We start from the raw sequence: 14,386 nt of genomic DNA, 5'->3' as shown, positions 1-14,386 counted from the left end.
CAGCTCCTCCTTATGCTTTTGGGATAGAATGATACTCAAAAGTTGGAAAATCCATTGACCAATATCTCCTTACTTGCAGCCCTCTCTATAGAATGCAGCTGTCAGTCATGTGCACAGCTCATGTGGCTTTTGGGAGCTTTAGGCAAAGGTTTGTGTGTGTGCTAAACCACTTCAGTTGTGTCTGATTCTGTGCGATCCCATGGACTGTAGCTCACCAGGTTCCTCTGTCCATGGAATTCTCCAGGCAAGAATACTGAAGTGGGTAGCCATTTCCTTCTCCAGGGGAATCTTCCTGACCCAGGGATCAAACCCATGTCTCTTACATCTCCTGCGTTGGCAGGTGGGTTCTTTACCATTAGGGCCACCTGGCAGGACTACTATAAAGGGAATGTTCTTAAAATACAGGGATTTATTACAGAGTATATACACCTAGGACTAGAGGATATAGTTACTGATGGCTATTAAAGTAAATTCTGGGGACACTCAAAGGAAAGAAATGTATGCAGCAAATAAGAACATGAGGATTAGTACATTCAAGGGAAAACCCAATGGTTGAAATAGACTGCAGTTGAATTCTTTTAGGTTCACAGAATCTCTAAAGCATACTGCTGGACAGAATACCAATTTTTGAAATAAGAGTCTGATACTCTTGACACTTATTGGTAGATTTATAACTTAGTTAAAGAATTATTAATAAAGTTTTGTATTCAACGAATCTGGAAGATGAAAGATCAGCAAAACAAAGTATTTTCATTTTCTTATGAGGCTTAGATTCAGATATGGATTATTCCTTATTTGCAATAATTTGTCCTTTAAAAGCAAAGGTGATAATGTTTTAAACCACATAGGGTAGCTAAAATGTTTAGTATTTAAATTATGTAGGGTAGCCAAAATGTTTAGACATGACCATTAAGACGCAGCAGTTTGTTTTCCTAGTAGCTGCAGACAACATGGCTTATTCCTTTACAATGGTTATTATGTATGTGCTTTCGAAATGGACTGTTCCACAGTGCAGCCCACATAAATTACAAAAGAAGGTTGTTCATCTCATTTCGGGTGCTTTATGTCACAAACATGTACTAGAAAGAATGCAGGTCGGGCCGTGTAGGGACCTGGGTTTCCGTCTGGGCTGTGGACCTGCTTCTTGGATAGAAGATGTGAGGTCCTACCAGCCCCCAGATGCCATGGATCCAGAGGCCTGCGAGGAGGCCTTAGCGTCCATCTGCTCAGTGAGGGTAGGGAGTGCTCATGCTAGAAGATTCCTTATAAGGCACATAGCCCTTTTCAGAAACACACTTTCATCACCTAGCACATACGATATTTATGGCACAGGAGGGCATTGGCCCCATGTATTAGTTTCCCGTTTCCACTGTGAGAAATCACCACAAACTTAGTGGTGATTTATTATCTTACACACACATTTCTTCTCTCACAGTTCTGGAAGTCAGAGGGCTGAAGTTAGCCTCCCTGGCCTAAAGTCAAGGTGTCAGCAGGGCTGCTTTCCTCTGGTCGCTCTAGGAGAGAGTCCTTGTCTTGCCTCTTCCAGCCTCTAGTGGCCACCTTCCTCCGGCGACTAATGCCCAGTGCCTTCAAATCTCTCAACTCTGACTCTTCCGCCTCACTTGTTGACATGTAAAGGACCCCGGTGGTTTTATTAGGCCCCTCTGGATGACCTAGGCTGCTTTCCCCGCCTCAGAGTCAGAGAGTCAGCAATCTTCATGCCCCCTTGCTGCGTATGGTAACATGGACAAGGTTCTAGGTATTAGGAAGCTGTGATGCTGCTACACAGCCCAGTCCCTGGTGGCAGGTGGCAGGTGGGTCTGCAAGCCTTGAGAGGTCAGACACACTCTCCTGTTACTAGATCCATAGTGATTCACAATTGGGTAAATGAGTAGCTCAATTCATTTAGTTACATTGCAGGCAAAATTTAGACTTTGAGTTGCCTCTGACTTTATTCCCTATTTCTATCCTTGCATCTCTCCAACTCCCTTGGCCCCTGAATGGGAGAAAGGGAGCTAAGTATCAGGGGCATATGTGCCAAACTCGGTACTATCTAGCCTCCCCACAACATAAAATTGATAGGGTTGCTTTTTAAGGGTTTTTTAAAAAATCATTTTAGAGATGCGACAGAGAACCAGAAGTGTGTGTTTTTTTTTAAGACAATATTTTATTTTTTTGGCTGCACCACACAGCATGCAGGATCTTAGTTCCCCAACTAGGGATTAAACCCATGGCCCTTGCAGTGGAAGCGTGGAGTTTTAGCCATCGGACCACCAGGAAAGTCCAAGACAATATTTTAGATAGTATTTATCAACAAATACTGTCTCCTGTGACCCAGACCTCTGTCAGCTGACCTTTGTTGGGAAACAAAAATGAATAAAACAGTGGCCTCCTTCCAGGAATGTCTGGCCTAGTGGGAAGACAGTCCAGTTAACTGGTAATTCCCATGCAGGGTGCAACCTGCTTCAATAGAGGCAGATTGGGGGGGGGCCAAGATAGGGGGTCAAGGAGGAATTTCTTGGGAATGCAGTTAAGAACTGAGTCTTCTTAGTTAAGTAGGAGCTTGGTCATATCTCATCAGGGAAATGTACATTTGAACCACAGTGATACCACCTGACACCCACGTGTTGGCAAACCTTTGAAAAGTCTGGCAATCCCAAGCATTGACCAGGTGGGCCAATAGGAACTCTCATAGACTGCTTTGAAGATGATTGGCATTATCTGGTAAATATTAATATCTAGTAACACACTTTTGTCCTAGGCTTATTTAGGAACTCTCACAAATAACTTTAAAAGTAAAATGAACACACAGTTAAAAAAAGCAAAGATAGAAAGCCCTCAGTGGGAACCAACAGAAACAACAGACAGCAGGAGAGGACCTGTCAGGCTGCAGATCGCTCAGGTTGCCAGGTACAAGCAGTGGTGTGCTGAATGGATTCCTCTTTGGCCTAATTCTCCTTGAAGAGTATGAGACTTAGGATATGTTTAAAATGTCACCATGTTTCTTTCTGACAAAGCTCAGAGCAGATAGGATGCCCATACTTCCTTTTAACAAAGTACTGGACTGAAAGTGGGTGTCTTAGCTCAGGCTGCCATAACAAAATACCAGAGACTGGGTGCCTTAAACAACGAGCATTTATTTTCTTACAGTTCTGGAGTCTGGAAAGTCCCAAGATCAAGATTCTGGCAAGGTTGAGATAATTGGGAGAGCCTTTTTCCTGGCTTGCAGAGAGCTGCCTTCACTCTATGTTCTCAAATGGCCTTTCCTCAGTGCCTCCTTGCAGGAGAGTCCAAGCTCTCTGGCATCTTTCCTTAGAAAGGCACAATCCAAACATTTCAGGGCCCCAGCCTTATGACCTAATCACCTCCCAAAGGCCTCATCTCCAACTACCTCAATACCAGTTTGATGGTTAGGGCTTCAACATATAAATGGTGGAGGTAGGGGGAGAAACAAACATTCCATCTGTAATACTTAAGCATTTGATTTAATAATTTTGGAGAACCAGAAGCCTGCAAGAGGTGGGTCTCCAGTATATCTGGAAATCTGCCCTTCCTTGCTCCTAACTTTTCTCACTCTGCCACCCTTTCACCCCAGGCTCATCCCCTCTTGGGTGTTAGGGTTTCAAGCATCACATTCTCATAGTTCAGTTGGAAGTTATCAACGTGAGAGGGCAGGATGGGTTTGGGATGGGAACTAATTCCCTGTCTACAGGTCTACCTTTTATCAGAATGCAAACTATTGCCTTTATATTTCACTGGCCAGACTTTGGTCACAGGTCATACCCAGGGCAATCACAGGCAAGGGGCAGTAGCCATCATTTCCACCCCCAACTAAATCAGGGGTGGGTAATGGGCGGTGAGCCCGTTGGATATGCAAACCCTAATAGAATGGTCAGAAAATAAATATAAAGCAGGAATCAAATATCCTAAATGCCTTCATCATCAGATACGGACTTGATTTCCACAAGCAGTGATTTAGCCGACAGAAGTTACACGTCGCTGATAATATAAACTAAGGGCGGATGTTCTGAGGGCGGCATCAGAACACTTGGCTGCCCTACAGATGGCGGGGAGGTGGCTTTGTGGGGGCGTGGAAGGGTGGCTAAGAACGGAGTGACGGGAGGTTGCTAAAATGCAGGGGATTGCTTGGGGTTGGAGATGTCAAGAGCAGGGAGGCCCACGGGCGTTGGGGTTTCTCCCGCCGCAAAACTTTTCTAAGGAAAACTGATGGAAAACAAATCATACTGAATACTAGAATTACTCTAAACTTTTTTTCTTCTTTAACCCTGCATCGCTATAGCTCATCTAGGAGTTTCCCGAGCAAAGCACGTTCTGCCTAAGTCGTGGGTCGATTTCGACCCCAAGTGGCTTGGGACGTGTCCAGGTCGCCCGGGCCTCACCCCGCCGGCTGGCGGGCCGGTGGCCCAGGTGGGGCTCTGGCGGGGCTGGGAGTAGGGGCCTGGGGATCGGGCTCCGGGTCGCGCACCGCCCTCCCCGCCCCCCACCCCCACGCGCGCGGCCTTGTGGGTAACGCGGGGCGCCAGGTGACAGCTAATGGCGGCGGCCGTCTGAGCCGGGCGGGCGGCAGATCGGGGCCGCCGGAGACGCGCGGCCGGACCTTCCGGGGCGCCGCTCCCCTCCCGATTGCGGCTTCCCCGCGGCGGCGGGCTCGACGCGCCATGGACAGGCCGGCGGCGGCGGCGGCGGCGGCGGCGGCGGCGGGCTGCGACAGCGGCGGGGGCCTGGGCCCGGGACCGGCGGGCGGCAGGAGGCCCCCTCGGGTCGCGGGGGGCCCCGCCGTCGGTTCCCGGCAGCCTAGCTTGGAGACTCTGGACAGGTAAGCGGGGCCTGGCCGCCCCCACCCCGCGCCCCGACTCCTGAGGGCCCCGCGCGAGGCCCGGCCGCCCCTTCCCCGCGCGCCGGCCTGAGGCCGAGCCGGGGCGCCCGCCTCCCATCTCCCTTCCCCGTCCCCTCCGGAGCCCCTCGAACCCCTGCCTGGTCGTTGGTCCCGCACCTGGCTCGTTTTCGCAGCTCGCCCAAGCTTCCCCGCACCCCGAGGGGCTTCGCAGCTGTCAAACCGCGTCCCAGGCCGCCTCCTACTGCACCTGGGAGCCGCCTCAGCGGCCGGTACCCCGGCCACAAATCGTTGGGAGACAGTTTCATCACGGCGCCCCTTTTTTCGCATGACCTTGCCTCGAGTGATCTCAAGATCCAAATCCCGCCGCCGCTGCTTGGGGGCTTTGACGTGGGCATTGTGAGGGGGTACTGGGGGGCGGAACCCCGCGGGTGTCGGAGCTGGTACAGATGGGGCAAAGATACCCTCATTTCGATGGAAAACTTCCAAACTGCTCCTGATGCCAAAACACATCAGCGTTTACTTTCAGTTCTTCACACTTTTGAAGGGACCAGTTCATTGTTTTCACACACACTTAAGCCCACTGCCAGAGAACTAAGCCCACAGCCAGAGAACTAAGATCAAGCAGTTAGAAGCATAAACCGACCATATCTAAGTGGGAGGGCCACCCTGACCCTCTGAGGACAAGAGTTGGGTGATCCCGTCTCCTGGAGTATGTAGCTTTCCCTCATCTTGGGCATTTCACTGACACTAGAGTGCAGTTAAGGCATCCTGATCCTAAAGCCCCTAGGACAGTTTAAGATGTTGGTTCCTGCCTTAGTCACTCCAGTGAGCTAAACTCTGGGGAGTTTCCAAAGGCATAGGAACAGCAAGAAACACTCGCTTTGTGTAGTTACAGTACATTTTAATAAAGTCATTACCCAAGTGGTCAGCTTCTCTGAAAACTAATCACAGCTAAGATAGTGTGTGGAATGGTCAGGGTTGCACTATCTGTAGATGTTCTATGATGTATGAGTGCTTGGAGAATTAGAGAGTAATGGCAGACGGCTTTTACACTCTGGCTTAACATCTAGTGGAGAATACAAATAAAACAGCCATTGAAACCAAATGTGATAAGTGCCAGGGTGGAGGTGCGCTTGGAATCGCTCTGGATGATGTGTGCATGGGAATCATCTGAGAAGCTATTTAAGAACTCCAGGTGGCCAGACCCCCGCTTCCGAGGCTTCTCCTTCAGGAGATTTGGGTGAGGCCTAGGTGTTAGAATTTTTCTAAAAGGCTCTACCACCTCAGTTGTGATCCACTGCACTATGGTACCCAGAGGCAGGGTATTCACTTCATTTTTAGTGGTAGGGACAGACAGGGTGCATCGTCTGGCCACTGGAGTGGAACGTGTGTCATCCTGGCTGGATGCTGGATGTGGGGAACGGGTAGTAAAGGCCTGTAGGAAGGCAGGGGCTAGATCCTGATGGGGCCTGTGTGCCTTCCAAGAAGCCATGCCTTTGTCTTCTGGGCCAGTGCTTCTCCACACAGCTCTGTAGAGCCCGAGTCAGAATCACCTCTAGTGCTTGATTCAAATGCAGACTCTTGGGTCCCACCCTAAATCTGATCCGCCACCTCCTGGGTAGAGCCTAAAATTCTGCATTTTTAATAACCACCCTAGCTACAAGTAGACTGGACTGTGTGGTCTCTTTGGCCCCAGATGGTACAGGGTACTGGTTGGGCCAGTGAGATATCAGTAGTGTCCTTCTGTAACTCACACTGGTGTCCTGGTTTGGAAAAGGAATTATATGGTCACCTAGTTACAGGGGTCACAAGAGGAGTTCCATCAGGGGAGCTGCAGGATGGCCTCTGCATTTGAGAACAAGTGCCATGCAGTAGTGTTGTGAAGGGACTGGAGGCAGGGTGGTCTCACTGAGTTAGGTTAAGTAGGTTCTAGAAATGCTCCTCTCTCAGTCATTTATTCTGTGAATACGAGAGCCTGCTCTGTGTCTGGCACTGTGCTAGGCCTGAGGATATAGCTAGCACACACAAATCCCTGCCCTCGTGGGTCATCTTTAGTGGGAGAGAGAAACCAAAGACCAAGTCACATGTGTTCTGTGTTAGATGGTGATAGGTGCAGGGGGACAAGAGTCATCTGGGAGGGATAGGAAGTGGCTGGGGTGTGCACTCTGGGCAGTGCTGCGAATGTTGTGTAGGGTAATCAAGGAAAGCCTTTCGGAGAGAAGTGGCATTTCAGTAGTGCCCCTGATGAGGGGTCTAGTCATACACGTAGCTGGGCGACAGCACTCTAGGCTGAGGCCTGTGTTCAAGGGTCAACTTGAAGAGCCGTGTCACCAGCACAGAGGGCGCTGGGGACACGCAGCAGAGGACAAAGTCAGAGAAGTCACAGGGGCCACAGACGGTGGAGTGGGTGGCGTGGAGCAGAGGAGGGACGACACCTGGTGTAGATTTCAGTAAGCTCTCCATGGCTGCTGTGCAGATGACAGACCGGAAGGGGAAGGAGTTGAATCAGAGAGTCTAGCAGGTGGGAGGCTGTTGCAGTCATCAGAATGAGAGAGGATAGTGGCTGCGAGTGGAGCCGCAGGCTGGAGGAAAGGAGAAGTGGTCAGGCTTAAGATATCATCTGAAGGACATCTGCAGGGTAGAGCCAGCAAGGTTTGCTGCAGGGTGGCAATTGGCTAGGAGATGGGGAGAATTGAGGACAGTTCCAGTATCTTTAGCTTGTGGAAGATGGTGTGGCTGAGATGGAAAAGCCTCTAAGTGGAACAGGGGTAGGAAGTTAGCAGGCACTCAGCCTGGATAGAACAGCAATGAGATGTCAGTTGGATGTCCCAGAGCAAATATCAAAGAGGCAGTTGGTTTGTTTAGGCCTGGAGTTCAGAGGTGGTGTCTGGTTTGGAGACCTGAATTTGGGAGTCACTGGCATAGAGGTGGAGCTTAAATTCATGAGGCAGGAGAACCTGGACAAATGATGGGTGTCTGTCTGGAAAAGGGAGTTGGAATAAGAGTGGGCAAGGTGCCTTCTCATGATACTTAGCAGGTAAGAGTGACAAGACTTGAGCATTCAGATGTGAGAGCGAAAAGGAGTATGGGCCCCAAGGTAAATGTCAGCTTTGGAGTCTGAGGTCCCTGGGTGAGGTTCTGCTTTTCCCTGACTTAGGAAACATGAGGGTGGAGGAACAGGTTGCAGGCTGGTGACTGAGGCTGGTTTAGACACGTGGAGCCAGCAGGGTTTCTGGGACTGACCAGTGGAGCTGTCTCATGGGATCCTGGGCCTCTGGATTGAGAGCATCCAGGCTGGAGAAGCAAAGCTGGTAACCCCCAAGCTGCAGCTGGCTTTTGTCACCAGGAGCATACAGGGAGATTGTGCTGAGCAAAGAGCAGAGACAGGAGAGGAAACGTGGCCTTCTCAGTCCTGTCCTCGTGCCCAGAGTAGACCCTGGCTCTGCAGGTGTGGCTCAGCCGTGGACTGTGGGCCCTCCTCTCTCTTCTGAATACTGTACTTCTCTAAATGCTGACAGAGCTGTGGGCCTGCTAAAGGATGTGGCTTGCTCAAGCTGGTGACAGAAACAGGACCCGGATCCAGGCCTCCTGTCTACCAGTTCACTATACCACACTGTTCATAACTCTGTTGGTCAGGATGCTTCTGGTTGCAGGGACAAAAACCACAAATCATTCTAGTTCTGGCCGGGAAGGAAATTTCTTGGCTCCATCACTGATGTGGACAGGGGGAAAGATGGCCATGGGCATGTTTACAGCCAGAATTGCAAGCACTGTGGTTGGGGCTCCCCATCTCTGTTTTTTTTTTTTTTTTCTTGTCTTACTCTTTATCTCTGTGGGTTCCTCAAGGTGGTGGGGTGAGAATGGCCTCCAGCAGCACTGAGGCTGGGAACACCTCTGATCCAGTGGGAAAGCTTGGGATTGGCCTGGCGACCTGGGTTACTCCCCTCCAAGTGGGGGCGGGAAGGGGGATGTCCCCTTCCTCCTCCTACAGATGAAATGGGGAGGGGCAATTTCCTACAGTTCTCAGAGGCATCCTTATCAGAAGGAAGGGGAGAGGATGCTTGGCAGAGGGTAACAACAGCCCTCCCATCCCCATGGTGGGTGAACAGACAGGTTCCTACTGTTAGATTTGCTATCAGGAGTGGGTGCTGACGGAAAAAAGTGCAGCATGCCAAGAGAAGTATGATAGAACCAGGCAATAAAGGTGACTTAGCCTTTAAAAGGAAACCAGTCTCCCTCCTTTCCCCCTCCTCCTTCCTCTTAAGTTATTAAATGTGGTAAATAGGCTCTTAGAGTATGATAGGAATGTCTGCCCATTCAGTGAATATTCTGACTTATATTTCCAGCCCCACAGACAACCACTGGGCTGTCTTGGTCAGAGAATGTAATTTAGATCACAGGTAGAGCATGTCAAGTGTCTTTATTTTACTATTTAGGTTATTTTACACAGTGCCTAGGGATTCCAGGTTTTTCTGTCCTTCCAATACACAAGTGTCGATTTCATTAGTGATGAGATTTTCAAAAGTCTGAAACATTCTTCACAGTGAAAGCTACCTGCGAGGTAAACTCTCTTAAGTATCTTATGCCCTTTAACTTGATTTCTTCAGTGCTTTCGTGAGTTGAGAGAGGAGCCTGGCCTCTGGGGGCCATTTTTAATTCCCTCAGTGCCTAGATTGCTGCATGGTCCTTTAAGTCAGGTGAGAAGAGCCTGACCACTTACCAACCACGGGACCTTGGTCAAACACTAGAGCCTTAGTTTTCTCCTCTGTAAGGCAGGTCACTGTGAGGCTTGGGTGAGGCCGTATGCAGAAATGTGTTGAACACTTGAGAGCAGCATGCAAGTGAGAGATGCCATTTTCTCTGCGTTGTGTTCTCGTATAAGGCAGTGGCGAGCATCTGTGGCGCTGGCCTGGGTTTTTGCCCTCTGGCTCCATGAGTTGGTCATTACTGGTGGTACCGCATCCTGGAAGGACAGCCCCAGTGGAGCTGGAGGCAGGCCTACCGCTTTCTGATGGGCCTTGTCACTTCTGCACCTCAATTTTCTCATCTCAAACCTGTCGGCTAGTCCCTGTTCTGCCTTCTTACCACTTGTGGTTGTCAGGCTCTGATATAATAATGGACTGGTAGAGCCTTTTGTAAGTTGTCAAAGCACTTACAGAAATGTAAGGTTGCATTATTACTACACATAGGACATAACTTCTCTAGTCTGTTCTTTCTAAAATCCTACAATCAGCTTTGCTCCATTAAGAGTCACTTTGATTCATTTGAAATTACCTCATTTTATAGATTTAAAACTACCAACATGAAATTGATTGCATTTTTGAAGAGCATATGCTGTAAGATAAATATTTCATTTTAGAATTAATTTTCTACTTACACTGAGAATATTCACTCTGTATAGTTGCAACTGAGTAATATTTCATTAAAGGCTAGAAAATAACATGCTTAACTGTCTGAGGTCTAGAATCTTAACCTTAAAATAAATTAGTTGGTTTATTTCAAATCACCCTGGAACCTACTCTTACTTTCTAGTTGTCAGTCGGTATTTCAGTTCTTAGTAAATGTAAAGGTAACCAAATAGCCTAATTGAAGTTCGTTTTCTAAAAAAGAAGTGTACATATATCCCTAGTCCGTGCTCATTTTTCTCACTCAGAGCCTATGTCTTAAAATATTTTAATTGCACTATTTCTTTTAGTCCTACAGGATCACATGTTGAATGGTGTAAACAGCTTATAGCTGCTACAATTTCTAGTCAGATTTCAGGTTCAGTGACATCAGAAAATGTATCCAGAGATTACAAGGTAAGCAGAATTGAGTCCTTAATTCATTTTCAATATACTGAGTAGGCAAGAAGCTTTGCAAATTTAATTCAAATAAGACTTTGGCCCCCTGATGCTCACTGGCCATTTGCTTGGAAACAAGGGTGAAATGTCCTCTGTTGTTAGATCCGAACTTTAGAAGAGACATTTTTACCAGGATCAGGTATATGTGATCATAGTTTTATAACCAAGAGGAAAAGTTGACTTGATTATGATCATTCTTTTGAAAATCCAGTTCCACTTTATTATCTTATTATGTATTTTATTATGTATTACATTTTTAGATTTGATTATAATAAATGCCTATATTTTCTTTATTAGTATTCTGAATTTCAGAAAACATCTGATAGGATTTCTCTAACTTCACAGTTTGTTTCTGTATTTATGTACTACCTGTGGGTTTTCAGCATTAATATGTGATACTGGAATGCAAAAAAAAAACTTGTAAAATCTCAAGAATATTGTATGGGCAGCCTCATTTTTTAGTCCTTATTGAATTGAGAAATCTCTTCTTGTTTATTTTAAAAGTTGGATTCCCTGCTTATTCTAAAGTTAAGAGTGATAAGCTCCTTGTCAGCAGAGGCTGGGTCTTTTTCTCACCACTGCTCCCTCAGCACGATCCTGGAACATAACAGGTGCTCCATAAATTTTTGTTGAATCAATTAACAAATAAAATGCTTGCGTGCTCCATCTTTATTAAGGCTAAAGACTAACTTTGTTTTAATGTCAAGAAACTATTAACAGGTACATTGAGTGAAACCATGTTTAATTTCAGTAGTAGAGTTTGCTTGAATTGAGGTTTCAGTTTATTATAGTCATTTTTGCCCACTGGTAAGAGAGAATAGATTTTCACAAGTATGGACAAATTACATTTTAGTACCCTGGGTCAACGGCTCTCAAAATCATGGCCCTTGCCAGGGATCAAATCTTACAAGCAGTTCAAGAGCTCTGATAACGATCTTAAGTCATTCTTAATAGCTGTCCTTGTTGAAGGGTTCTCACCTCACTTCCTCTTTAGCTTGCCCTGTAACAAGTGCAGAAACTGACTCCGGGGGATGTGTAATTGAGATTTGGCTATGGTGTTGGAATTGCTTCATCCAAGCCACGGGATACTATCGATTACGCCTCCCAGAGGAAGGCATGGCTGTGGCTGAATAGAGATTGGATAATATGCCCAGCCAAAAGAGTGGTAGTATAGTTCTGGATAAGCTTCCCTGCTGTCTGGTTTTTGTGTTTGCCCACATAGGAGCAGCTGGGGCTCCTGTTCCACAAGAGCTGGTGGGCAGATATGCTGTTTCCAGGTGGGTGACGTGTTTGCTGCGTCACCTATGCCTGAGTGGCTGGGCACTGGACAGCTGCTGACCCACCGGTCCCAGGTGCCCTCCTGCCCCCACCATAGCTGAGACACTGCCCCACTAGTGAGAGGCTCAAGGACCCATACTAGCAGAGAATGGCTCTCGGACCTTGGATTGATTTTTCTTTATGGATAGTTATGAGTTACCTGTAATGTTTTCATTTATTGTTGAATAGTTGTTAGTGCTATGTGGGTTCTAGAAAAGAATGGTGACCATGTGATAGCTATCTAACCTCTACATGAATAGATAAGACTGAATCTATACTCTAACATGAAGCAACTAAAGTTTTTTTTTTTTTAATTTTAGTCTATTTACGAATTTTGTATAGCAGAATTAGCTCATGTTGGAATGGTTTAACAGATGGTATTCAGAGAAAAAGAATGCTTTTCCATGTTTTGAAAATTGAATTTTAAGTACCTACATCAGATCATAGCTAAAATTTTAGATGAATTATTGTGAGAGCTGGAGAAGGAAATGGCAACCCACTGCAGTATTCTTGCCTAGAGAATCCCATGGACAGAGGAGCCTGGTGGGCTGCTGTCCATAGGGTCGCACAGAGTCGGACACGACTGAAGCAACTTAGCATGCATGCATGCATTGGAGAAGGAAATGGCAACCCACTGCAGTATTCTTGCCTAGAGAATCCCAGGGACAGAGGAGCCTGGTGGGCTGCCATCTATGGGGTTGCAGAGAGTCAGACACAACTGAAGTGACTTAGCAGCAGCGGCAGCATTGTGAGAGCATTTTTTTTTTTTTATCATTGTCTGTTAGATTCATCCTGCAGTCAAGTCTGCAAATTTGGTGTTAAATTAATTATTTAGGAGTTGTTGTGTTTTCTTTAAGAAGAGAGTTCTTTTAAATAATAAAAGCATAAAATGTTTCTAAACCACAGATAATTTTACATGCTGTGTATAAAGTAGTTCTTGAAATCAGGGTATCCCAAACGGGCCTTTGGGACACCTCTGGCATGGGAGCCATGCCTGGCATTGGCCCTGAAGGCCTAGATACAATTCCTTGAGGATTTAGCGTGCAGTCATCAGTCAATAATAATACTTGAGATTATGTATTGTGCAAATATCTTATTTGAAACAGGCACTCAATTTGGGGGTTAGTTTATTATAGGTTAGACTCAATATTGGTAGTGAAATGGGAGCAGATGTTTTTCTGGAGCAGAGCCCTTGCATCTTGATTTGGAATGCTGATTGTGTTCTCAGTTGTAGCTGCTGAGAGGGGTTCAGCATTCTCACCCTTGTAAGCATTCTAGCCTATGTAGGGCTCTGTGGTTTTGTCATACTTTTTTGACATATCATCCATTTAATTCTTAAGACAACCCAGTGAGATGTCATTTATTATAATCATCGCTTAACAGGTGAGGAAAGCAAGGCTCAGAAAGATTAAGTGACTCCGTTCCATGATGGCTCAGATGGTAAAGAATCTGCCTTCAATGCAGGAGACGGTTTGATCCCTGGGTCAGGACGATCCCCTGGAGAAGGAAATGGCACCCTACTCCAGTATTCTTGCCTGGAAAATCCCCTGGACAGAGGAGCCTGGTGCAAAGAGTCAGACATGACTAAGCAATAACACTAGTATCATGCAGTTAGACTTGGGATTTTAACCCAAGTCATCCTATTGAAAAGCTAGAGTGATTTTAAGAATTTTGTCCTGCCTTCCTGTTCACTATTTTTCAAAATGTGGCCCTTGGGTGTTCCCTGGGATGCCTGCAGAAATGCAGCTTCCATGGTCTGCATCCCACTCAGTAAATCAGAATCTCTGAGGGCGGGGAAGAGTGGATCTTATGTATTTCTTGTGTACAATAAATTGTGAAAAGTTAAGCTTCCCTAGGTTTGTATCTGTTGAAATCGATGATGATACCATACATTTCTGGTATATTCCCACAAACCTGAATAATTAGCACTCATGTTGGATTTTAAAGTACAGTTGTTTTATTATTTTCCCATATCATAAATTGACAGCTTAGGATCAGATCACCCAAGAATAACACTGGCGTCACATGAAAAGAGTTAAGATGGTATGCCCATGAACATATTTTAACAGTTATATAACTATTTTAATGTGTAGCAGAAAAACTGGCACATCAGACTTGTGATTTAATAGATGGTTGTTATTGCTTAAAGCCAGGCAAAATATGAAAAAATAGTGGATTTAAAGTCAACATAAATACTAATATTAGTACAGGTGACATACAGGTATAGCAAACCAGACTTGTACAGGTGGTAATAAGATGCCAGAAGTTTGGAAAACATTGTCCCTGTTGAAAGAGTAGATAGCTATTATGTGAATTATGGATTAACTAAATTAATAAATGTATGCCTTAATACCAAGTCATCTTGAAG

At 46.3% G+C, this 14,386-nt stretch overlaps 1 protein-coding gene across 6 annotated transcripts in view; it reads left to right on the top strand.

Moving 5' to 3' along the window:
• Positions 1-4,559: 4,559 nt before the first annotated feature.
• MTMR1 (myotubularin related protein 1) overlaps positions 4,560-14,386 on the top strand; it is a 61,624-nt gene continuing 51,797 nt past the window's right edge. For 2 of the 6 annotated variants that reach the window (XM_025276559.3, XM_025276558.3), the window contains exons 1-2: positions 4,560-4,837; positions 10,554-10,659. In XM_025276559.3, coding sequence (XP_025132344.2) covers positions 4,680-4,837; positions 10,554-10,659 — 264 coding nt within the window. In that variant the 5' untranslated portion in view covers positions 4,560-4,679. The remainder of the gene's footprint in view (positions 4,838-10,553; positions 10,660-14,386) is intronic. The other 4 variants (XM_025276560.3, XM_025276561.3, XM_025276562.3 and 1 more) reach the window with 4 other exon arrangements.

This window comes from Bubalus bubalis, chromosome X (genome assembly GCF_019923935.1).
Source record: "Bubalus bubalis isolate 160015118507 breed Murrah chromosome X, NDDB_SH_1, whole genome shotgun sequence".
Lineage (NCBI taxonomy): Eukaryota > Metazoa > Chordata > Mammalia > Artiodactyla > Bovidae > Bubalus > Bubalus bubalis.
This window is presented reverse-complemented; position numbering and strand designations above follow the sequence as displayed.